Consider the following 24,920-nt stretch of genomic DNA (forward strand, 5'->3'; position numbering starts at 1 on the left):
ACTCCTATCAGCTCATCATTAAATGTAACTGAATGTAACTGCTAGTTTATTGTCTTTTACAATATGAAATATTCTATGCTAGCCATCAATTCAATCATCTATTATAATAAGATTCAATTTGTAGACTCATATCTTACAAGAATGAATGGTTCCATATCATCTAAGAGATTAACTAGTAGACAAAAATATGTTAAATATTCATTAGAGAGACATATAGCCTATTCTAAAAACACAATCTTTGTTTAATAAAGAAAAACATCTTATAAAAAATTATGTTTTTCTAATTTAAGAACTTCTATTTTTAAAATTCAAATTTTTGATCCCCGGAAAACTAATTTAAATTCAAATTTTATTTTTTATTTTTTATTTTACACAAATCAATAATTAGTGTAAAATTATTGAACAATCCTACTTCCTCTTGCATATTACAGCAGCGTAATTAATCAACTCTACAAAATTTCTGCTTCAAATCTTATCAAAGCAAGTCTCATTTCTCTGAGTAAACTGCTGCAGTCGTCAGTTTAGCGTCTCGCAGACATTCCTCTTCGTAAAACACTCTGATTGATATTGCATAATGCTCTGAACAAAGACATCCCAATGACCTCTTCACTGCCAGTGACAATTAGAGTACCGTATCTCCAAATTCATCCACAGCATGTGCAATACATGCAATGTAAATGGAAATGTTGGCCTCTTCCTCTCACAATTAGGAGAGGTCCTCTTCAATTTCGAGCTGCTGCATCTTCTAGAAGGAATAAAGAACGTTCTTTCCCAAGGCCTGCGGTACTCTTCATAATATCTTGACTATTTCTTTTTCGTGCTTACACAGTGCATCTTATGTCTTTTCAGGCTCTTAAATTAAATCCCCTAACCCTAACTCTTATTCTAACTACAGATGCTTAAATCATTACTATTATGTTTTCTATCTTTTCTTAATTCACTTCCTTAAATTTTGAGGGAGTGTTGGGACAATCTTATGGTCTGTATTCTCGCGCTTTGTGAGCTTGGGTTACACACAGCTTAGTCTGAGACTGGATTCCTCTTATGGTTTGTAATACTGGGTCACCGTCAAGCTTAGACCCTATTTTACTATGATTCTTAAAACTACATTTCACTCTTACCATGATTTCTAAAACTAATTCAAACCGAAGCTTAGATTACATGCTTAAGATTTGCAAACTTAGGTCATGCTGGAATATAAGCTAATTGCATCTTTATTAAGATTTTTAGACTTGGTCAAACTCGAACTTAGACCCCATTCTGAAGATTAGAAAACTTGGGCTTTGCTTGAATATGAGCCACACATATGCGCGAGCCAAGTTTTTAAGACTTAAAATCTTGGGTTGCACTCAAATATTGGGCTGGATTACACTGAAGCTTAGATTGCAATTGTAGGATATGCGATTTTGTGTCGAGTTTTTGTGAACTTTGGTCATGCCCAAACGTAAGCTTGAACTGCATTCTAAATAAGATTTGTGAATTTGAGTCCTACTCAAATCTACCTCATACTCATCGCATCACAACCTTGCTATGTTTAGGTGAAGTTATGGATCACCGTAATGTAATAAGGTGGATTTGAATTTGGATCATGCCTTTATCAGTGGCCTCACCACCATTACACAACACCTTGACATACTATTTGAGTTTAGCAGCCTACGTAACTGCACAACTCTAGTAAAGGGTTGGTGGAATGTCCCGTCTTGGGATCTTCCTGACTTCTTCCCTAGAATAACAATTTGAGCTGAAGTTGAAGGAGGTAATTCATTCACAAACATAACTTTATAAAAATATTATCAAATTTAATACACAATTTAAGTTAATCCTGGTTTAGGTCTTGCAATAATATGAATAGTCATTAAGAAGTAAGAATATATGATAATATCTAAATTCACAAGCATTAACATTAAATATCAAGATTTTATGATAACATTAAAATCCATATAAACACCATTCATATTTAAACCGAAATACATCAATAGCACTAATAATTTTCCAAGGCATATTCCTATAGCAACTGTATTAGGAATTTGTTGGAAATTTTATCGAACACAATCTCAAGCATGGTTGTGCTTGTATGAAGAGCATGGATGGATTCTTGTCCATCCATCTCATGGTGGCATACTTGAGAAGATCTCCGAGTCCAGGGGCTCTCATATATCTCCCAGCCCATAAGCATGCATCTTGGGGTGGCGTACATGAAAAGTCCTCAAACCCAAGAGCACTCATTGCCTCCTAACCCACAGACATGGCAGGATCTCAGGTCTGCTTCATCTCTCAGTCCGCCTTGGAGATGCACCCTCCTCCTTGATCAAACCCTGGAGCACTCATTTGCCTCCCAGCCCTCGAGCATGGCAGGATCTCCAATTCATCCATCTTAGGATGATGTGCTTGATAAGACACATTAAGACTGTCTTCCTCAACAAGCCCAGGAGAATTCGTAGGCCTTTTGGCCCATAAGCCTGCATCTTGGAGTGGTATTTTTCATTAGAACAATAAATTTGTAGCTGTAGCAATTAGTGCTATTCTGTAATGTGTTTGATATCTTCTAATGCCTTGGATGGTAGTACTACCAGTTTTTTCATTTTTGTTTCCTCCTCTGAATAAGTGTAGATAAGGATGGCTTACTGCTTTGTGCGTCTATCTTACTTGGTGTAGTTGCATACTGTTGAATAAGTGTAGAAGTGGCTTGCTCAGCCGCCTAGTGTGTTCCCTTTCAACTTCTTACATCAAGAACACTCCATTGGAGAAGTGTGAACTTGGCTGGCTTTGCCACCCAGTGTGCTTAGTTGATTATATCACTTCACGTGCTGCCAATCTAGATAATGGGGTGTGGTCCTATCACTGCATGCTCTTGCATTGCCCATTTTGGGAACTAGGTGGTCAGAAACTCAAGGGCATTGCACTGTAGCTTTGTTTTAGATTTTTTTTTTTTGGGGGTTGCTTATTACACAATGAAGAATTAATGAGAACATCCTCTTTTGATCAAGGAGTAGGAAAGATATTTTAGTTCAACCCTATCTTAAATTCATGTTTTGATTTACCTTTCATATTAGTAATAATTATGGTTTATTTGTTTGCATGTGATAACATCAAGTTCCTAATTTGTTATCACACTAGTCCTGTTATCATTATTTTGAAATGCATGCATTTAATTTCAATTGTTTTTCCATTATAATTTCTGAATCTCAATTTTCTACTATATACATTATGTAGTCTGTTTTCTTACTTTAGTTATCATATGTTAGATATTGTAACAGTTTAAATTTGCTGGGCCTAGTAACTTGCAAATTTGTATATATTCAAAACAGTTTCTATTTCAGGATACTGAAGTTTTTAATATAGGATGAGTACATTTGTTGTTTGACAAATTCTTGTGATGATAGATTGTCATTCTGATTAGTTTCTTAGAACTACACTCAACATAATTTGAAAGATCACCATAGTTAGTTGTCATAACTTGAATGGGGAGAGGGACGGAAGGGGGAAGGGACAAAGTGGCAAGGTAGGAGGGAAGGAGACATTGTAGGGTAGGGACAGGGAATGGTTGGAAACATATTATAAGTATTATTTATTGTCCTTTGACTTAGAAACAATATTCTCCTAAGAAAGGTAAGACAAGTAAGATTTTAATGTTCAACTATCAGGCCATGCAGTTTACACAAGGGCATGTTTGACAGTGAATTCATTGCAAACAAATTCCATTTGTTGATCCATGTGGTTTCCTGTTTTCTTATTGGCTAATTTCTTTGTATCTGAGTAGTTGATTCTTTGAGCAAGAAATGTTAATGTGAGTTTTATGCCAATACAACATGTAAAATCAAATACTTAGTAGTCTAGGATGAAAAACCAAATCTCCAACTCTTTCTTGAGTAAGGACACTCATATGCTAAACAATTATACAGAATCACAGATTGTGTGGTCAAACGTGACAACCTTAAGGGCCCGTTTGGTTGCTGGAATAGGAATAGGAAATTAGGAATATTTTTGGTATTCTCTGTTTGGTGCGCCAAATTAGAATAGGGAATATGGATACATATTCCCATTTTGCCCCTAAAATGAGCATATGTCCATCCCCAAAAACAGCTGTTATTGGAATAGGCCATTCCTATTCTCAATAATACTTTCCCAAATTATATAATTTTTTGGAGTCCGTTGTTAGGTTAAGACTTGTATCATTTTGGCCCTCATTTTACAAGGCAATATTTTCTCTGTAAACAACACGTCATTTTCAGTGGGTGGACATTGGACGAGGGTTTGTGCTGCTGAGTGTGTGAGGAGGCAAAACTATCAGTGTTCGATCTATCCAATTCACACAACACCAAGTATGTGCCCTCTATGCTGGTCTGGGATGCATTTTTTTTATTTGTTTGGACTCACAGCCATATCACACATTTCAGAGATGCGCTATTATGGTATAATGGTGCTTCAAACATATGTTTTCCCTGTGATAATCTGTAGAAATGGTGCTCTCATGTCAGCGTATTTGAAATTTCATCACCTGCACTTGGGAAAAACGCCTCGTATACATGATGTAATTCTCCACTTATAATTTATTCACAAAATGTAAACAAATGGTGCCCATTATTCACAATGAAAAGCAGTACCCCTGTCGCTAAAGTGACACAACCTGGCAACTTGGAACACAGGTCATATTGTTGAGAAAAGGCCACTCAGAAATCACTTATTTAAGTCCATTCAAAATAATAAATTTGCCTATTATGCAGGCCCCTCATCACTTTGGCGCATCTGTAGTCTCCACACACATTGACATTTACATTATTTGTTAGTTCCTTATTAAGAAAACAAGATTGAGATTACCATTTAAACCAAACGAGATTGGGATTGGGTTTAACATATTTTGAATCAAATTTGAGGTGAACCAAACAAGATTGGGATTACCATTTTCCATTCCCATTCTCCATTTCCATTCATGTTCCTATTTGGTATTCTAATTTTCAATTCCTATCCCTGCATCCAAACGGGCCCTAGGGTTCCTTCTAATTGTGGACTTTCAGTCAGTTGTAATGATGTGATATGCTGGTATCACAAAGGAACATATGCTAGTTCACTAAGACTTTGCCAACTTGACTTCACGAATGATATGGTGAGTGAGTGCAATAAGTTACTTCTAAGTTTCTAACTGTGTACAAGGTCTTGGAAGGGAGACCTAGGGTGGGAAACAATGTTGGAGTTGCCCATCAATGAGCAATGGGCAACCTTACCAGTTAGGGCCTTGTGCTTAAGTATGGTATCTCCCAAATGTTAGTGACTTGGTATGGGCTTTTCCATAATTTGTCAAACATACTACATTCATCAGCTTTCTCACGCATCTTGTTGAGCTTATTTTCTTCCCCCCATGCCTTGTTGAATTTATTTTCTTTCTCACATATATTGTTCCATGTTTATATCATCACTCAAGTTTGCATCTTGCCCATGTTCTAGATGATAAGGAGTGATCCTAAAGGCGTTTTGAGCTAGAAATTCATCTCCCTCAAAAGTGAGCTTCAATTTTGCATGCCATTCTTTGGGAATTTTCCTTAAAAGTTCTTTGATGATGTTTACCAATTTCACTTGCCCGGTTTGAAGTTAAAGAGAAAGCACAGGATCGCTATCATAAATCAAAACATGAGGACGTTCAAACTTGGCAATAACATTTCTTCTAAGGGCTTGTTTAGAAGGTACTTGTGTTGCATAGAGGAAAAATAATTGATCATACCAATATATTTTCATTCATCTTTTGCTAGGGGTTCTACATCAATCACCTACTGGAGTGGTAAGACATGGTTCTCTTGATCAACTTCTTGTTTGGAGATTCAAGGGTCGCACTGGTGACAACTCCTTTTCTCCTTGAAGCCTTCTCATATCCTTGAACATGTCACCTCTTGTGCACAATGTATCAACCGATACCTCCATGGGAGCTTCTCTTAGTTTATCCTCTATTACCTCTTGCATAATTTAATGCATTCTTTGTTCTATTAAGGGCCTTTTAACTCGAAGAACATGTATTTTTCACCTTTATAAATCATCTAAAGTTGGTATTGATCACTATATCCTTCTTGTAAAACCAGATCTTGCCGTGACCCAAGTTCATCATTTTCATCTTGTTCCTCCTTTTGCAGATCATTTTTGGAATCACACCAAGTATCCTCAAGTGCTTGAAAATCTTTGAGTCCTAATGTTTTGTGGACTTTCTCTTTCACCTCTTATTTCTTGCACCATATAGGCAACACATTTGGAATAGATGCGTGATCTCCTAGTCCAATTCCTTGTTCTTATCCTTTAAGAGCAAAATTCTTGAAGTTTTCAAATGCAGTCTTATTTTCTTTTGATGATGAATAATGCAACATCAAGACCTCCTCTACCTTTATCCAATATAGACCAAGATCTGCTTCAGTAAATAAAATTTCATTATTTTCTCCATATGCTGTGATCATCAATCTTAATCTTGGTGTTCTATCTACTCTGATCTGATTTGTTATCACCCTCCAATGTAACCACATGTGTGAGAAATCTGTAGCCATGTTTCCGTTCAATCTTCTTGACCAATCTCTTCCCAAGAGCATGTCGTATCCATCTGGAATGTCTACGACAGAAATATCAATGAATTGTTCAACTCCATAATCACGGGGACCTTAGACTTGTCTAGTTGGGTAACTTTCTTGTTTGTATTGTTGGGAATCAAACCTAACCTCCTGCACATGTTCAAGGGCATTGCATTACTTCTCACTCCTGAATCCACAAAAAATTATGTAGGAGCTTCCCAAATATTTTCAAAGAGAGCAGAAATGAGGCTGGCTCATCCTTTCCTTGATATAGAAACACTATATCTTGCTTGAGGTCCTTATTCTCGAGATGCTCTGTAATTGTTGAATCTTCGTTATTAAGTGTATTGTGACTTCCAACAGTCTCTTTGTTACTTGTAACATCTTGAGTTGAGATTATCATCTTTTGTTGCTTTTTGTACTTCACTAAGGGAACTATATGCAACATAAAATGGAGTTGGTCTATCTTGAATACAACTATGTGACCCTTGATCACCATAGTGCACATTTTGAACCACTTTTATATTTTGGATTATATAGGGTGCTCTTTGGATGTATGGTGTATATTGTGTGGTACTTGTGGTACTTTGAGTAACATTTCCTTGAATAACATTATCATCCAACTCACTAAGGAGAGTTCTTCTAATCTCTGACACTTTCAATAGCTCAATTAGTGTCAGAATCAATTTTAACTTTCTTTACCTCTTTTAGTCACACACTGACTTGACCTCTTCAATCCATCTTCATGAGAAGTGCTATTCGTATTTCGCCTGCACTCGGATGAGTTTTTAGGATGATTTTGAACATTGCTTGCATTTGTTGTGATAGTGTGTTCGGATTCCTTTGATACACCTTGAGTCCTAAATTCCCTTGTGATTGTTGACACACATTAACATCCTTCATTCCTTGCACCGAAGCACTATCGTTCATGGAGGGAAAACATAACCTTGCTCTTCATTTGGTTCATTTGTTGATGTAGGTGAAAACTCGAAGTGTAGCATCTCCACTGGACCATTGGCTGAAGCTGCTGGGAACTTCCGGTTTTGCTCTTCACAAATTTCAAATAATGGTGTAATGAAACTCCCAATAGTTTAAAACTTGATCATGTATCACCATGGGCACAATCTCATATCTGATTACAACGGGTTTTTCTTTTTATTCTGTTTTCTTCATATCCTATTGGATAAAATGAGAAACTATTTGGAAGTCATAGCATTGGGTCTTGAAATGCTAATTTGTGTTATGCAATCTACACCAATTAGGTAATGCTGTTTCTGTTATGAGCACCCTATCAAAATTCGGTGGATTGTCCAATGGCAATGCCACATTTCCATTATTAGTTGTTGTCTTTTGATAAACTTGATTTCTACTAGTAGATCCTTGATGTTTTCCTTGTATGTTGCCTTGATTGTATTTCTGATAGTTGTCTTGGTAACTATTTTGTGGAGCTTGCAGAGTCTTTATCATGCCTTGTAATTGATCGCTATGATTCCTCAAGTAAGTTACTTCTATTGATAACTTCTTTATTTGCTCAACAGTTTCCCTCATCTCATCCTTCTCCTCCGGGCTTCTTGTAGATGTAGCTATGCTGAGATACATAGGTTGTGATGGAGATGTTTGAGACATGGGGTCCCTTGGATGTAACACCAACTAATTCGATGGGACTTAATATGAAGGTTTAGGAATTTGATTCATGATTTGTGTTTGATATGGCAAAGCTTGACTAATGCCATGAATTTGATTTGCAGCCGTGGGTGTCCCCATATGTATAAAAGGGGTTGACACATTTTGATATAGTTTTCTACTTACTTGGACCGCTTTCGTATAGCCTTCATTCAAACTTGTTGAGCTGGATGTGAACTTGTGAACATGGGGGTAAGCTGATCCAAGGCGCTATAGTAAATTTCCCTTTCTTATTCATCATTGAGAGTATAGGGAGCGTTCAACCTTGAGACAACTTTTGGAATCGAGTGTTGAAGGAGCTAAGAGGTTTATGCTCCTGTCCCTTGACTTCAACAAATTGTTTATGTAGTGCCAAGGGTGAAAGTGGAATTCCAAGCCTGTTACAAATGTATTTTTCATTGCTTTCCATGAATATAATAGAGGAAACAATCAACTTGGAATACCAATAACAAGTTCTTCCTCCAATAGATAAGGAAAGAGTCTACATGCGACATCAATATGTTGGATCCTCCTATTGCACAAAGCATCTTCAAAAATCTTGATGTGTTCTTTTGTTGTCCAATTTGGATCATTGTCATGAAACTTAGAGCAAACGTTTTTCAGGCTTTTAAGAAAACCATGATAAGTGGCGAAAGTAAGCTGAGATGATTGTTTTGAATCCAAGGTACAATTGCTATTGCCACTGGGAATTGTTGAACTAGAGTTGTTTGAACCTAAGTAGCTTGAGATATAATTGTCTTAAAGGACTTGTTAATTGATTTGGCGAAGTTGACTTGCTTGGATTATTGGCTCTTCTATTCTTTCTTTGATTGTAGAATTATATCTCTTTCATGAAATTGTTAAAGAGTGAATGAATGGAGAAAATGAAATGCTTATTGCATTACAATGAACTCTTAAATTGTGTTTATAGATGCTAATTATAGCATGAACAAAAAAGTAAAGTTGTCTTAATTAAGATAATGTCTAAAAATAGAAATGAATGATCAAACTATACCGTCCTTAATTGCAAGTACTTCAACTTAGTGACAATTTAACTCCTCTTTAGTGTGTTTGCATTGTACACTTGCACTTTGCATGCGCGTCTCTATTTCCTTCTCTCTTTCGTAGGTGAATTTGGGGTAGGATCTAACACATTTTCATTGATTTCCCTATTCTTCCTTGTGCAAAACTCGAGGTAGGACCTAACCTGTAGGGGTCTTCCTCCCCTTTCTCATTTTAATCTCATTTTTGTGATAAAATCACTGTTTCCTGCTTGTTTGCCCAATAAAACCTACTGGAAATTACATATTTGAGATCCTGAGGGGCCTGCATCTCAAATTTTTCCCCTAGGGTAAGGGATGAGGTTGTCACTTACAATGGGCCCTCATTTGGCTTCCCTCGGGCCTATTTCAAGTTTGTGGCCTTTTCCGCTTAGTTTTCTCAGCCCTCGCAGGGTTTCATCTCTAAATCACTATAAATCAACCTCTTTTGCTTCATTTGGCAATCTAAGCATGAATAACATTGTGCGTGAGCTAAAGAACACTTTGGTGTGTTAAATCTATAACTTGATTAAGCATACTGATCTGATAACAGATCGATCAGATCTGATATAGCATGATAAGTAGAGGACCAAGTCTAAGTTGCATTATTCCTTCTTCAAGATCGGTGTCTATCCTTAGGAGGTTGTATTAGTATTAACTAACAACATTGTTTGTGTTTTAATTAATATGTAATTACCCTTAGAAAGTTGCCAACTTCTAGAGAATTAGGCAAATGACTTTTGGAAGAGACATGTCCTTTCTAAGGACATGTCCCTTGACTCCTATACTTATAGAGTTTAAGGATGAAGTCGAAGAGCACACAAGATCAATACAAGTCTGCTCCTTAGTCATTACTGCCTTCATACGAATTGCAGAAGTAAAAGACAGAGTTCTGATTTACATTTCTAATCCAGTTAAAGGAAATAATCTGAAGTTACTCACAGCAAATTATAAGAAGATAGAGAAGGAAGAATCAAATCTATATTCAGTCCAAAGAATTTGCAGAAACTTTACATGGTATCAAATTTCTGGTAGTTGACCCTAGGCTCTGCAAAATTCAGTAATCAGACTTCATATATATCAAGCAACTATCTCCTATCTTCAATGGCATACACAATCATACCTAAGGACAAGTTTGATGGGAAAGAACACTTTGATGCCTGGAAATTCAGAATCATGATGATTCTTGAAGAGAATGATGTAAAGCAATTTATTGATGGAGCATCCAAACAACCTCCAGTTGAACCTCATAAATCTATCTAGAGTAGAGGAAATAGAAAAGCCATTCAAATCATATTAGATGGAGTAAAAAGTGATATCGTACACATGCTTACAAAACATCAAACTGCATTTAATATGATGAAAGCATTATGAAATGCATATGAGGTCAACAATGCAACTAGGGTTTTCGCACTGAAAAGGCAACTAAATCACATTCAGATAAAGAAAGTAGAATCAATGAATTCTTACTTCCTAAGGGTTGCCGGCATTAGAGATGAACTATCAAGTATAGGAACCATTATTAGTGACACAGAATTAACACTAATGACTATAGATGGATTACCAGATTCATGGGAGACTTTTGTACAAAGAATAAGTGCCAAAGATAATCTTCTTGATTTCAACAGACTTAAGAATAATTGTCTTCAAGAAGAATCTAGAAAACTAAAGAAAGGAGGGAAATTGAAAACAAAAGATGAAAAACTTCATGTTCTTAATACAAACTCGTATAAGGGCAAGAAGAAGCATTTCAAGAAGAAAAAGAGAAATCAAAAGAATGGAAAACCCAAGAAAGATTTATCCAAAATAAAGTGTTTAAAATGTGAAAAGTTTGTACACTACAAATCTAATTGTCCTGAGAATTCTAAACAACAAGCAAACTGTACAAATGTTACTAGAGAAGAAGATACCTATGATCCTGAGAATCGTGTATTGTACTCATCACTATCAAGTGAAATTTCAAGTAAAGCATGGGTAGTTGATAGTGGATCTTTTAGACATATAATGGGATACAAACAAGCACTAGACTCTTTATCAGAAAAGGTTAATGGTGAAGTCACCATTCGTGATAATTCAGCACATTCTGTTGAAGAAATTGGAAATTGTACGTTGAAGCTAAAATTTGGGAATTCTCTTCTTCTCAAAGGTGTACTCTACATACCAAGAATTAAAAGAAATTTAATCTCAATTACAACACTAGAAGATGATGGGCATAATGTTGCATTGGTGGACGACAAAGTAATAACTTGGGAAAAGAACTCCTCAATCAAGAAAGCAAAGTTGATTGGTTAGAGAAAAGGATATTTATATGAGTTGAATACAGAATTTAGTTGACCTATTCAAGCCTTAATTCATGAAGCTACAGACATAAATGAAATATGGCACAAAAGATTAGGGCATCTAAATTTCAAAACCCTATCAACTATGGAAAAGATGGTTACTAGGTTACCTAAACTAAATAAAGACCACTCAAGCATATGTAAAGGGTGTGCTTTGGGTAAAAACACCAGAAGTCCATTTCATGATAGCACTAAAAAAACAAATAATGTATTAGAATTAATTCATTCAGATTTATGTGGACCTATGTTTGTTCTTTCTGTTGGTTCCTAAAACCACAGATTGGAATCTTACGAGCCTTGCCTGCTCGATGCTGGGATATCCAATTGTTTAAGGCCAACTTGATGAGATCGATTGACATGATCTAAATCTCCTGCACTTTCGGCTCTGCAAAATCGAGGCGGGTGTACTTGATCCTGGACAACAGCCTTATATCCAAGATGCTTAAAGCAAATTAGTTAAAACATGAATGCGATGAAAGCCTACAAAACGACAAGAATTGTAGAAAGCTATTAAGATTGCAAATTACGAATTAAAAATAAAAGTAAATAATTGTATGAATGTTTTTTGAATAAAAGTGATTATTATAGATGATTGCAACAAATGAGTATATTATTTCCTTAATGGAAAGAAATGAAATAGTTGCCAGCATATGGACTATGAATCAGGAGTAAAAGACCAGTGCTTAATTAAAAGGGCAATCAGAGTCAATATTCTAAGTTGAAATGTACACCTTTATAAAGTTTAATATATTTTAACTATAAATAATTTTAATAACTTAGACACGACGGGTCAGTTATATAAACACAATTTAAACTAGTCTAAAATGCACTTTAACTCTTGCCGAGACAAATAAGACATAAATACGAAAATAATTAAATATTTTATAATATTTATGTTTATCAAATTTAAAATGCAATAATGACCCAGTCCACTTATTCGAATATTAAAATATTTATAGAATAAATAAAAAACATTTACAAAGGACACAACTTAATAATAGTATAAAACTCCGAAATATAAAATGAATAATTAGGCCAGAAATAAATCACAACAAAGACAGTCCTGATAGATGATCAATTTATTGCGAATGTATTTGGATCGCACAAATCCACCCCAATAATCCACCATCCACAGGCTTAGTTCAAAAGGTCATTTCTCCGCCAATGAAGGAATATAATACATCATCGATTATAGCATAGGTAAAAAATTAAAAATATGAATATGTCTCTCCCTCCCTCTTGAATTTGATTTTACATCTATTTATATCTGATGAAAAGGTGTGTAACCCTTCCAAAACAATACACCCTTTTCCTAACAAAAAACTAACCAATATATAATTTTATTTAAACCCAAATATAGCCGCCGGTTTAATGACTAATGTTTCTATAATTTTTATTACACCAAATGTAACCGACAATTTAGCTTATTCCTCCTTTATATCTTCTGGGCGCTGCTTATTTCATTTTCTCTCAACTATTATCTCCTGCGCAATCCTTCACACGCTGAATAGCCTACTTCTACAAGTCGCAATCTCCATTTTAAGCATAGACTTCTGAACGCAAAACCGCCATGGTCATGACCTGGAGTAGGCAATTTCGAACCGACGTCAAAAATTATCGTGCCCTCCTCTTAGGCACATGTTTTCGAACTCGGGTTATCTCCCACCGTGCTTGATCAAACCTTTGTATCCCAAACCTGCAATCAAACACAAGAAATCATTAGATATCAATAACAAACAATAAATCTTCTTCCTAAGCAATCCGGGCAAGCATGGGCACTGAAAATTCCACTGTTGAGCATAGCGTCTTGAAAAGTAGGTACTTCTAAAATAGAGTGCTTTCATCCTATTTCCCGGCCCTGCTCGCAACATGAAAAGCAGCAATAAATATCACTTGTCTGCACTCTTTAGAGACATTCGCACATTTTAAAACTCTTTCGCACTCTTCATCCTTACATATGGAGAATATGTGGGCTTTCTATCATCAAGAATAGGGCTGGCATGAATGTTTTCAAAACCCTGTTCTTCTTTCTCATTATCTTTAATGCCTGAAAACTGAATGTTCCCTCCATTGTCAGCAAAATCTAAATATTCAAAATTGTTGGCAGTTATATTTGTTGTCATTTTTCCTCCTGTATGATCACTCTCATTTGCCAATTGAGAGTCACTAACATCTTGTGGAGTGGTTTGTCCTTTCTGCCCAAATTGATGTTCAGTCATAGGGGACCCTGGTACTGTATCTGGAGAGGATGTGCCATTCTCTTTACGTACAGGACAAGTGACAGCCATTTTCTCTTTATGTTCATAAGCATAATTTTCCCTTTCCATTGATCTTCCAAAACCACCTTTAACTTTCTTAATTTCTGATTCACTCAGTGCAGATGCTGGACAAGAAAGATTAATTTTTGCATTATACTCAGCATGACTTTCAGCCTTCTCTTCCCTCAAATATGACCTCATATGATTTGTTTTAGGTGTATTTACATAGTTTTGCACTTTAACACTCACTTAAAATTTTCTCCTCTTTCTTATTAGAGGGTTTTATGAGCAATAAATCTTTTTCCTTGATCTCATCTGCACCCATATTTAGTTGTTTCTTCTGGCCATTATCTTGTCTATGCACTTCTGTATTTAGGTTTTTTTTCTTCACTGCTGTCTCACGGTGTTTATGAATGCCATCATTGATTTTTACTTTCAACATCTCCTCTAAAACATGAATTGGAGGATGTGTTTTAAAATTTTTTAATGGCATCCTTTCTGCAGAATCATTTGAGTTATCAATGCATGTTCTAGCCTTTATTTTATTAATCTCTGGGTTTGCATCCCTTTTTCCTGTTTGTAAATCATCATACTCTGCACAATCCTCTGAAATTCCCATGTGATATCAAACTAAGACATCCCTGTCAATGCTTTCACAACGAATTGCTTGTGCACTGAAATAATAATCCAGATATTGTTCTTTAGTTCCTTCAATTAAGCTTATAATTTGTCAACTGCAATAATAATATCTCTATTCTGTTTGGTTTTGTCTGCTCACAACAGCAGAGCGAAAATGGGGGTTAACTGTATTTGCTATTGCTTTTGTATCTATATCTATAGCAGATAAGTATGTATTTGGTGTGGTATAGTGTATCAATAGGAGACCCTAACTTGCAAAATTAGTGAGTCTTTTAGTGTTCTGAAACCTCTTTATCACTGCCGTAGGAATATTTAAGATGTTAGTATATTTGAACCCATATACTCGTATGTTATTTCTTATGATACTTCTTGCTCATGGTTGTAAATCCTCCGATATCCTCAGTCTTCAACATCATTTCACAAATGGAGGCCTTAAATTTTGCAAAATTTTTGGGCTCCATCACCTTCTCTTGGAGGATTCTGGTATTATGTTTTGTTCATAGATGACTTATTTAGGAAAACATGGATTTACTTCTTAAAATGCAAAGAATTAGAAGAAATCCTAAAGAGACTTAAAGAATTCAAAACATTAACTGAAAACTTTTCAGGACATAAAATTAAAACCCTTAGAACTGATAACGGAGGGGAATATACTTCAAACTTGTTTAAAAGGTTTTGTAAAGAATCAGGGATTAAGAGGGAGTACAACGTTCCTTATAATCCAAAACAAAACGTGGTAGCAGAAAGAAAGAATAGAACAGTTATAGAAGCTGCTAGAGCTATGATTTTTGATCAAAATCTAGAATATTATTTTTGGGCAGAAGCCTCTTGTACTGTTGTCTATATTCAAAATAGAAGCCCGCATTCTTACCTTAGAGATAAAACTCCTAAAGAAGTATTTACTAAGGTCAAACCTAATATAAGTCATCTTAGGATTTTTGGGTGTCTCGTATATATCCATGTTCCAAAAAGAAAAAGAACCAAGTTAGAACCCTTTGGGAGGAAATGTATTTTTGTAGGGTATAGCGAAACATCTAAGGCATATAGGATTTTCATACCTGGACAAAAAAGTATTGAACTTAGTAGGGATGTAATTTTTGAAGAAGATCTTACATTCAAAAGAGCCCTAAGTTTTGAAGAACCTTCTCCTTTATCTAGTTCTGAAAGAAATAGTGAATTTGGGTCCTAGAGGGAGAACTTAGAAGAAATTGAAGATGAAATTCAAAATTTGAATCTTTAAGAAACTCAAAGTTCAAAGGAAAGACTACTTTGGGCCATTAAAACAGTTGAGGTAGCTCAAGATTTTGCTGCACCTTCCGGAACAATTAGAGAAAGCAAAAAAACCTAAAAGATTATCTAGTTATATAGTAAACATGAGTGATTTATCCAAAACAGAACCAACCAATCCTTTTGATGCTATTAAACATACAGCTTGGAAAGAAGCTATGACAGAAGAATACCAATCTATTATGAAAAATGATGTTTGGGAAATTGTTCCAAGACCTAAAGGAAAATCTGTTGTTTCTTCCAAGTGGATATTTAAAATAAAGCATGTTGCTGACGGTAGCATTGAGAAGTATAAAGCTAGATTTGTAGCCAGAGGATTTTCTCAAAAAGAAGGGATTGATTATGAAGAAACTTTTGCTCTTGTTGCCAGATATACCTCCATAAGAGCAGTCTTAGCAATTGCCGCATTGAAGGGATGGAAAGTACATCAAATGGATGTATAAACAACATTCCTAAATGGAAAGATTATAGAAAAAGTATATCTGAAGCAACCTGAAGGATTTGAAACTCATCATCCTAACATTTTTGTTTGCAAGCTCAAGAAAGCTCTCTATGGGCTTAAACAGGCTACAAGGGCTCGTTATGAAAGAATTGATAAGTATGTCGCTGGCTTAGGATTCTCCAAAAATGAAGCCGATCCAAATTTATATTATAAAAGAGATAAAGATGATATGGTAATTCTGATATTGTATGTTGATGATTTATTAATAACAAGTGATGATCATCTTGTAGATCAATGCAAGAAAGATCTAATTGGAGAATTCGAGATGAAAGACTTGGGATTCCTTCATTACTTCCTAGGGTTGGAAGTACGGCAAAATTCTGACAGTATCATACTTAATCAAGGGAAGTATACATCCAGACATTTTGAAGAGATTCAGAATGTGGAATTGCAAATCCATGTCTTCTCCGATGGAGACTAATCTACATAAACTTAAAGAAGTAGCTGTAGAATCACCTTCTATAGATTCTACTCTCTACAGACATATGATTTGGTCCTTTATGTACTTAGTAAATACAAGACCTGTTATTTGCTATGCTGTTAATGCCTTAAGCCAATTTATGTGTGAGCTAAAGGAGATTCACCTAGTTACAGTTAAACACACTATGAGATACTTACAAGGCACTCCTAATTTTGGACTCAAATACGAGAAGGTTGGCTTAGACTTACATGGATTCACTGATTCAGATTGGGATGGAAGTGTTAAAGACAGGAAAAGTACTTCAGGATGCTGTTTTAGTTTAGGATCAGCAATGATATCTTGGATATGAAACAGTCTTCAGTAGCTCAAAGCTCCACAGAAGCCAAATACATTGCAGCCGCAATGGCCGCTCGAGAAGCAGTCTGGCTAAGGAAGTTACTTGTGAGATTATTTGGGGAAGCCATGAATCCTTTGATTATTCATTGTGATAATCAGAGCTCCATCAAGCTTTTAGTGAATCCAGTTTTTCATGATAGGTCCAAGCATATTGAAATTCCTTACCATTATGTAAGAGATATGGTAGACAGAAATTCTGTAAAATTAGAATACATTTGCATTGCTAATTAGATAGCAAACATACTCACCAAACCTCTATCTAGAGTGAACATAGAACACTTCAGGAGAAGACTTGGTATGGTTGAGTTGTAATCCATTTGTACTCTTTAAATTATTAATAAAATAATTTTATTTTGTTAGGCTATTGATTGTTACGGGCTCCACCATTTGTATTCATTATTTAAGAAGTGACGATCTTTGAGATAATGAACACTTGTATAAAAGAAATTATGAGAGATGACGATCTTTTAGATAATGTGCTAAACAGTAGAGTTCTATTGTAAGATCTAGATGAGTTTAAGATCATATTATGATGTTGACATTGCTATGTCAATGAGTCACAATTTGGATAAAGGAATTTTATTATTATTCTCTAGGTTTATCTTGTATTCTAGTAGGTCTTAAACTCAGGATCATGTTGTGATATAGAAATACCAATATCTATGAGTCACAACTTGGATAAATGAAGAAATTATATTACTCTTCAGATTTATCCTGTACATTGTGCTCTTTGCAATACTGTTATCACTAGCAGTAGTGATTTGTCATACTATAGGTTTAGTAATATGACATTGTATCATGTATTCTATGATACCACATGCTAAGGAGATTTAGATAGATATAGAGTATCAATTCTTGCTTGTTCATCTTTATTGATGTTGTTAGATATGATATCTCTTAGTATGATTAACAGGTTAAGAGGGAGTGTTAAATCTGTAACTTGATTAAGCATACTGATCTAATAACAGATCAATTAGATTTGATACAGCATGATAAGTAGAGGACCAAGTCTAAGTTGCATTATTCCTTCTTCAAGATTGATGTCTATCCTTAGGAGGTTGTATTAGTATTAACTAACAATATTGTTTGTGTTTTAATTAATATGTAATTACCCTTAGAAAGTCACTGACTTCTAGAGGATTAGGCAAATGACTTTTGGAAGAGACATGTCCTTTCTAAGGACATGTCCCTTGACTCCTATACTTATAGAGGGTAAGGATGAAGTCTAAGAGCACACAAGATCAGTACAAGTCTGCTCCTTAGTCATTACTGCCTTCATACGAATTGCAGAAGTAAAAGATAGAGTTCTGATTTACATTTCTAATCCAGTTAAAGGAAATAATCTGAAGTTACTCACAGCAAGTTATAAGAAGATAGAGAAGGAAGAATCAAATCTATATTCAGTCCAAAGAATTTGCAGGAACTTTACATTGTGGACATCCTAATTTGACATAAGAGCAATTGCAAGGTGGAGATCAAAGACTTTGTGATTCATCCATTAAAGCAAAGAGGGATTTAACACCTTCAATCCAACAATCTTCAAGCAAGCATACAAGATATCTTGGAGTTGGAAATAGTTTGTGAAGATGGCTAGAGTACTTTAGTCCTTGGGGGCTTGGTATGATTTCTATGTTATGTTCAAATTTGTGCCTTGTTTCTCCATCTTTATCCATTCACATGCACTTAAGCACACATTGATTGCATTTGCATGCTAGGGTTTCGCTCTAGAGAGTTAGATCTTAGCATTACATTACATAGCTCTTAGCATTCTAGATTCGTACTCTAGATTCACGAGCACTACACACATTACATTGCTCTTAACGACTATCCATGGAAGTGGAAATCACCAAAACGGGGGTTTGAGTATGGCAAAATCCTATACAACCACCCACACACAGACTTATTCAAATTTGCAAGATTCAGAATTTCAGAGCATAGGTTCAAGTACAGATCTGAAGACCACATGTTAAGCTCTTTCTAGATCCGCATTTATTTTTGGGATTCAATATTCTGAGGTAAGGATCAAGGTCATTCCTGACCCAGTGCCTAACAAGCACAGTACTGTTGCAATTTCAGTAGTCTGAAGGCAAATCTGAAATTTTTGGCACTTGTTTTAGCCTAGGTAAGGGATGAGGTCATCCCTTACCTAGGGTCAAGCACGAGGCCATCCTTGACTGTGTGAGATTCAAACTCCAACTCAGATTAGATTTTGCAGTTTTTGGGGGCTTAAATAAAAAAATTGGGTCCTTTTGGGTTTCCAAACAATAGTAAGTTAGCTATTTGGCCCTTTTCATTTCATTGATCTCACAAGTGCACACATTTCTATCCTTAAGTCTTTTCATTTCAATTCCTAGGTCATAGATTTGTGTGTTTCATTACTTTACTTATCTTCTTATCATGAAAGTCAATACCTAGGAAGATCCTAAGTCTTTAAGGTTGAGGTCCTGTGCTTTTGCCCTTTGTTCTTAGTGGCTCTTGCTGGATCTAATTCGTTGGTTTGGTTTCTTCCTCTTGACGCCTGTTTTGTAATGGTGGAGATGCATCACATTTTCACCATCACACAAACTAAAAAGAAAGCATAAATGACCATTGACTAAAATTAGATAAATATAACAAGATACTAAAATATAAAAATTATTCTAATATTTCAAATCCTTCTCTTGGTGGGGAGTTGATCTCAAGATCCTTTCTCTTTCTTATTCTAGCTTTTTAAACCTCTCTGGTGAAAATGAACAGATTCTTCTATCTAGCTTGAAACTACTTTTGATGCTTTCCTTGATTTGCTTGGGCTAGTCTTTCATCTTTTCTCTCTCCTTAGAGCCTTGGTTGAATTTCTCTTTTACGCTCTAGCCTCCTTTGGATTCTCCTTTCTAGTTTCCAAGCTGCCCTTTCTTCTTCATTTAATAGATAAACAATATCCAAAAACTCATGTTGCTTCTTCTTTGTCTCCAAGTAATAGTGTGTATGTTGCAACAATATTATCTTGAAGTGTTGCTCAATTTTCCTTTGGCTGTTGTGATCAAGGAAATACCATGTTACACCATCTTCAATTTGCTGACAATATTTTATGTGAACTTTTAATAGGGTCCTTCATCTAGCACCAAGTTCTATCAATAGGAGTTTTATGCTACTACAGCATGTAGAATCAAATACTTAGTATTCTAGGATGAGCACCAACTCTCCAATCCTCTATTGATTGTGAGGAGAGAAAACCTTATATAGGGAGCTCTAGTACAATGAATGACCATGATTAAGTCAAAATCAATGGCCCGAATAAATCCCCTGAAGCCCTAGTTAGGGTTTTTATAACTACTACTACCAATTATTAAATGCCCACCCAATTACAAAAGAGCACAACCTTGTTGGCCAATAGAAAAATTATGCCTTTATGGACCAATGACAAAATAAGGAAGGTAGAAGCATATAGAATAAGCCACGAATCAGTTGGTCAATGATAAAATGCCACATGGACCTATAAAAACTCCTCCTTTAGAAGATAATTTTCTTTGACTTTTCCCTTTTGGCAAATTCAATGAATCTGGACATAAAATTGTTGAGCTCGTCCACTAGGACACTTGCTATTGATGTGATTGGTTAAAGACAAATGGGTGCCATGTTAGCATGCTTATCTTATAGACTTGATAACTATCTTTTGGATTAGGAAATATCTCTCGATACTCAATATCTTTGTTACATAATTTTAACTCATGTTAAAATTCAGTTCTGAAAAATCAACTGAAGTAAAGCATACATGTTTATCACCTTCAACTTATACTCAAAATTTCAAAGAAAACACTTATCATTCATATTGAAAGAATAGATAATGTCCTTGTATTATTCATCATGATAATACAATTGATATTTACAAACATGAAAGGATTAAAGAATGCTGAAAGCGAAATTCTCTCACACAATTGACCGTGAGAGTAGTCCCTTTTCTATTGATATATATATTCCTACTTTACCAAAATAAATAACATGAAAGAAGCAAAATAGAGGAAAGGTCATGGGCACCAGTCATTGCCTGTAATGACTAGTTGAGTTGCATTCATTCGCTTCCACCCATTGGCTGCCTCGAACCGAGTCCCATCCATGCATTCAAACCCTGCATTCACATAAAAGATTCGGTAGATCCAATGGATCTAAGGAAGGACCATGTCTCATCTCGCCTCATATTCATACTCCTATCATGCTATGCATTTCCACAAAATAGGAAAATATACGAACAGTAAAAGAGGCAAACAATCATATCAAAAAATGTTTTATTACTAACATGTTTGCTTACTGTGCAATGTCCTGTATCTAATAAGTACGTGGATATAACCGTAGGCTCCCACGAGGGTTATTGAGCCCGACGTACATATTAGGAACAGGATTAGTGGAGTTGATCATAAAAAACAAACAAACAACGAAAGTATAAATGGACATATCTATTTATAAAGCCTTTTACTTTCATAATAGATTAAAAAAAAGCAAGCTTAGTACCGGACAATAAAAGCATTAAAGGGAGAAGTTGTTGACTTGAAACCTTTTGTTTTGATTGAACAAGTAAAGGAGTGATAAGATAAGTACAGCTATAGAACTGTCAAAATGCTACAAAAAAGATGCTTCAAGTAGAATGTTCATAGATTACATTACATCTTTGAACATGAATTGAAAAAGTGTTTTTAGCTTGTATCTACAAAAAAATGAATCATGATGCAATTAATAGGAGTTTCAAGATAAATGTTATTTTCAAAATTTGTAATGCAAGACATCTTCAGGATTTAGTTACAAGTTTTCATTAGAAAAATATCAAAGAGTCTATTAACATACATATTCAATCAAGCAAGTGAATAAACAAAAATGAAATGCATGAGGATTGTTACATCCCAATTTTTGACCTAATTTGAAATATAGCCGTTGAGGTTCACATGAAGACAGTTGGCAATTTAATTTGTTATAATCTGGCAAAATGGTAAGATAGTCAATCATTATGATTTCAAGTGAAGATAACATTCTAGTTGATCGTTAATCACTAATTCATGGAATTGAGATGAAGGTTAACCGTTATGATTATTTATGATTAAATAATTTATAATTTAACTACGGAGAATTTCCTTGCAGGAAACACGTCGAAGGAGTGGAAGCATTGTCAGAAAAGAATTAGGTAGGAGCATCACCATCATTGAGCAAATGGGTTGAAGACCTAGCAACTTGAAACATGATACATCTATGGGACCCGCATGAGCTATTTAAATAAATAAATTGAGAAAATAATTGGGTTAAAATATAAAATGTATCTCAAAATATTTTAATTTATCTTTCATCATATTATTTTAATAAATATTTATATACGTGCATATAATATAAAAATGATTTGACACCATTATAATTTAATAATTTAATAAAGTGATGTTTATATGTACATATAAGATTTTAATAATATTCAAATTATAATAATATTTGAATAATTATAATTTTCGAATTACAACCTTCCAACTCTTTTCTTTTCAATTTAATATTCGGTAATTCGAATAGTCTTATAATCTTTCCAACTTCTCTTCCAACCTTTTTATTTTATTTTCCCTGTTTATTTCTCTCCTTTTTCAATTCGAATTTATGATGTATTTGAAGAGTCTTCTTGAAAACCAATGGTAGCCAAATAGACATGGCCGACCATTATAAAGAATATCATGTTTCGATTTGGAAGCAATTGCTTCGTTACCTTCAGCATTCAACCTAACTTTTCTTTCAATCTACTACGTCTTCTTATCGAGCCGAGTGAAAACGTTATCAGATCTATACTATTCATAAGCTCTAAGTTTCCGATTTCCTTCTGACTCCCTTTAAATTCTACCAGCGATAGGAGTTTAGAGCAAAGAAATACATAGTGGAAGATCAAGAATTCCGGTCGCTGAAAGAGGATCCCGAATTTGTATATAGGTCACATGTTAAATTTTAAACCGAATTCAATTGGCTTTTATTACATTGTTGGTACGTTTACCTTTATTTACTTTGTTGCTGCTGTATAATATGAACAGTAAACTGATTAGAGAGTGTATTTTCGAATACATAACTTCCATCCATGGTCGGATTTACGTACGACTTGATATCTTGCCTTCTGATTTTTCTATTAAGTAACCTTGAGATTGTTTTAATTATGGATTCAAAGATGGAAACTTAATTGATTTTCATGAATCAATAATCATGCCTGTGTTATCATCATTAACTACATTACTTGTTTCACTCCATGCATTCTGTGAAAGTATCTTTTGCTCCCCATGATGGCTGCACATAAGTATTGAATAGCAAGTTATAAATCAGAATATTGATTCCATAATAGAATATAGATTTTATATTAGAACTTTGTTTAAAAAGTGGTCATATCAGAGTAAGCTTATACAAAAATATTTTCCATATGCCTCTGAGATAAGGAATAGTACTCTCAAGAAGAACCAGTAAATAATTTACAAAGCAATTTTAATCTTTGCTAAGCCATAGACCCAAGTCGGGCACACTGTATTGGCTGTGAATATAAAATGTATTTGTACTCTTATGAAAGACAAGTATTACGAATCTTTTGTTGAAGCCAAGAAAAACATAGTACGAATCCATAGCCATTACACCGATGGATATTAGACTTAACCAATCAAATTCTGGAATCTTTAAAGAACATAATCATGTAATCACAGATTGTGAAATGCTGGATGTATGTAATTTTTCTTGTATAATTGACAGAACCGGTTGTTCAGAGAATTCCAAACACCTGGGTCTCACCTGGCTGTGTAGCCAAGGAGATGGGTGATGAGGTGAGAGAAAGGATTCTGCAATAATATGAATTAGTATTAGTTATGACATAACAAGATTTAATATTTTTAATAGGAAATGTTTAATAGCTTATGCAAGATCCTGTTTAATGTATTTCCTGATGACAAGTCGGGAGGTGTGGTTAATACCAGGATGCCCAGTGGATGGCAAGATGACCTCTGTCTATTCCGGGTAGGGAGGGCCTTTCTCGTTAGAGATCGTGTGGGGATAAGATTTGGTCTGAGGTTGGGTGGTTAAGCCCCTGACAATGTTTCACCTCTCCATAAGTTGCCCACAAAGATAAGCTATACATTCAATTGGTTGTCGAAAATAGGTATTTTCACTTTTATGATTAATATGCTAGAAGGTAAGATTAGTTGAGTTATCTCATCATTACACCTAGATGCAAGAGATAGATTCATGGATTGTTTTTCATTTATATGAATATCGAATATAAGTATATTTTCTAATCTTGAGTTACTATCACAGTTAAGTAATTGGAAGGAAATGAATTTGAAGCCCTAATTGATTGAGTGATAACTGGACCCTAAATCATACAGTGGTATTGGGAGCCCTAATTGAATCCATGGTATTGGAAGCCCTATTTGAATCTGTGGTATCAAAAGCCTTATTTGAATTAGTGGTATTGGAAGCCCTAATTGAATCAGTGGTATCAAAAATCCTAAGTGATACTGATATAACTAAAAGCCCTAAATGAACCATGGTAATTAATGCCCTAATTGATACAGAGGTATGTGATACCCTAATTTTAAATATAGTGGTATTTAATCGTAATCATCATTTGATTTTGAGATAGCGGTTTTTAGATGGTAGTCGTCACTTGATTTTGTTATAGTGGTATTTGTGGACTAACTTGGGTGGTTGCAGGAGCATTCCTAGTTTTGATTTCGATCTCAAATTTCATGGTATATGGTTTTTAACTTTTGTAGTAATTTTCTTTGATGGTTTTTTCAGCTCTTCATTAAGAAATTTTGTTTAATTGATTTAACCATCACTCCCTTTCATATGAACAAAACTGATTTAG

The 24,920-nt window shown here is 34.9% G+C and overlaps 1 protein-coding gene across 1 annotated transcript in view; it reads left to right on the top strand.

Moving 5' to 3' along the window:
* The first annotated feature begins 441 nt into the window (after positions 1-441).
* LOC149538442 (protein OVEREXPRESSOR OF CATIONIC PEROXIDASE 3-like) overlaps positions 442-24,920 on the top strand; it is a 149,856-nt gene continuing 125,377 nt past the window's right edge. The window contains exon 1 of the mRNA XM_089799774.1: positions 442-783. Coding sequence (XP_089655900.1) covers positions 598-783 — 186 coding nt within the window. The 5' untranslated portion in view covers positions 442-597. The remainder of the gene's footprint in view (positions 784-24,920) is intronic.

Source organism: Cupressus sempervirens, chromosome 9 (assembly GCF_028749045.1).
Source record: "Cupressus sempervirens isolate cs-2001-9-10 chromosome 9, ASM2874904v1, whole genome shotgun sequence".
Classification (NCBI taxonomy): domain Eukaryota; kingdom Viridiplantae; phylum Streptophyta; class Pinopsida; order Cupressales; family Cupressaceae; genus Cupressus; species Cupressus sempervirens.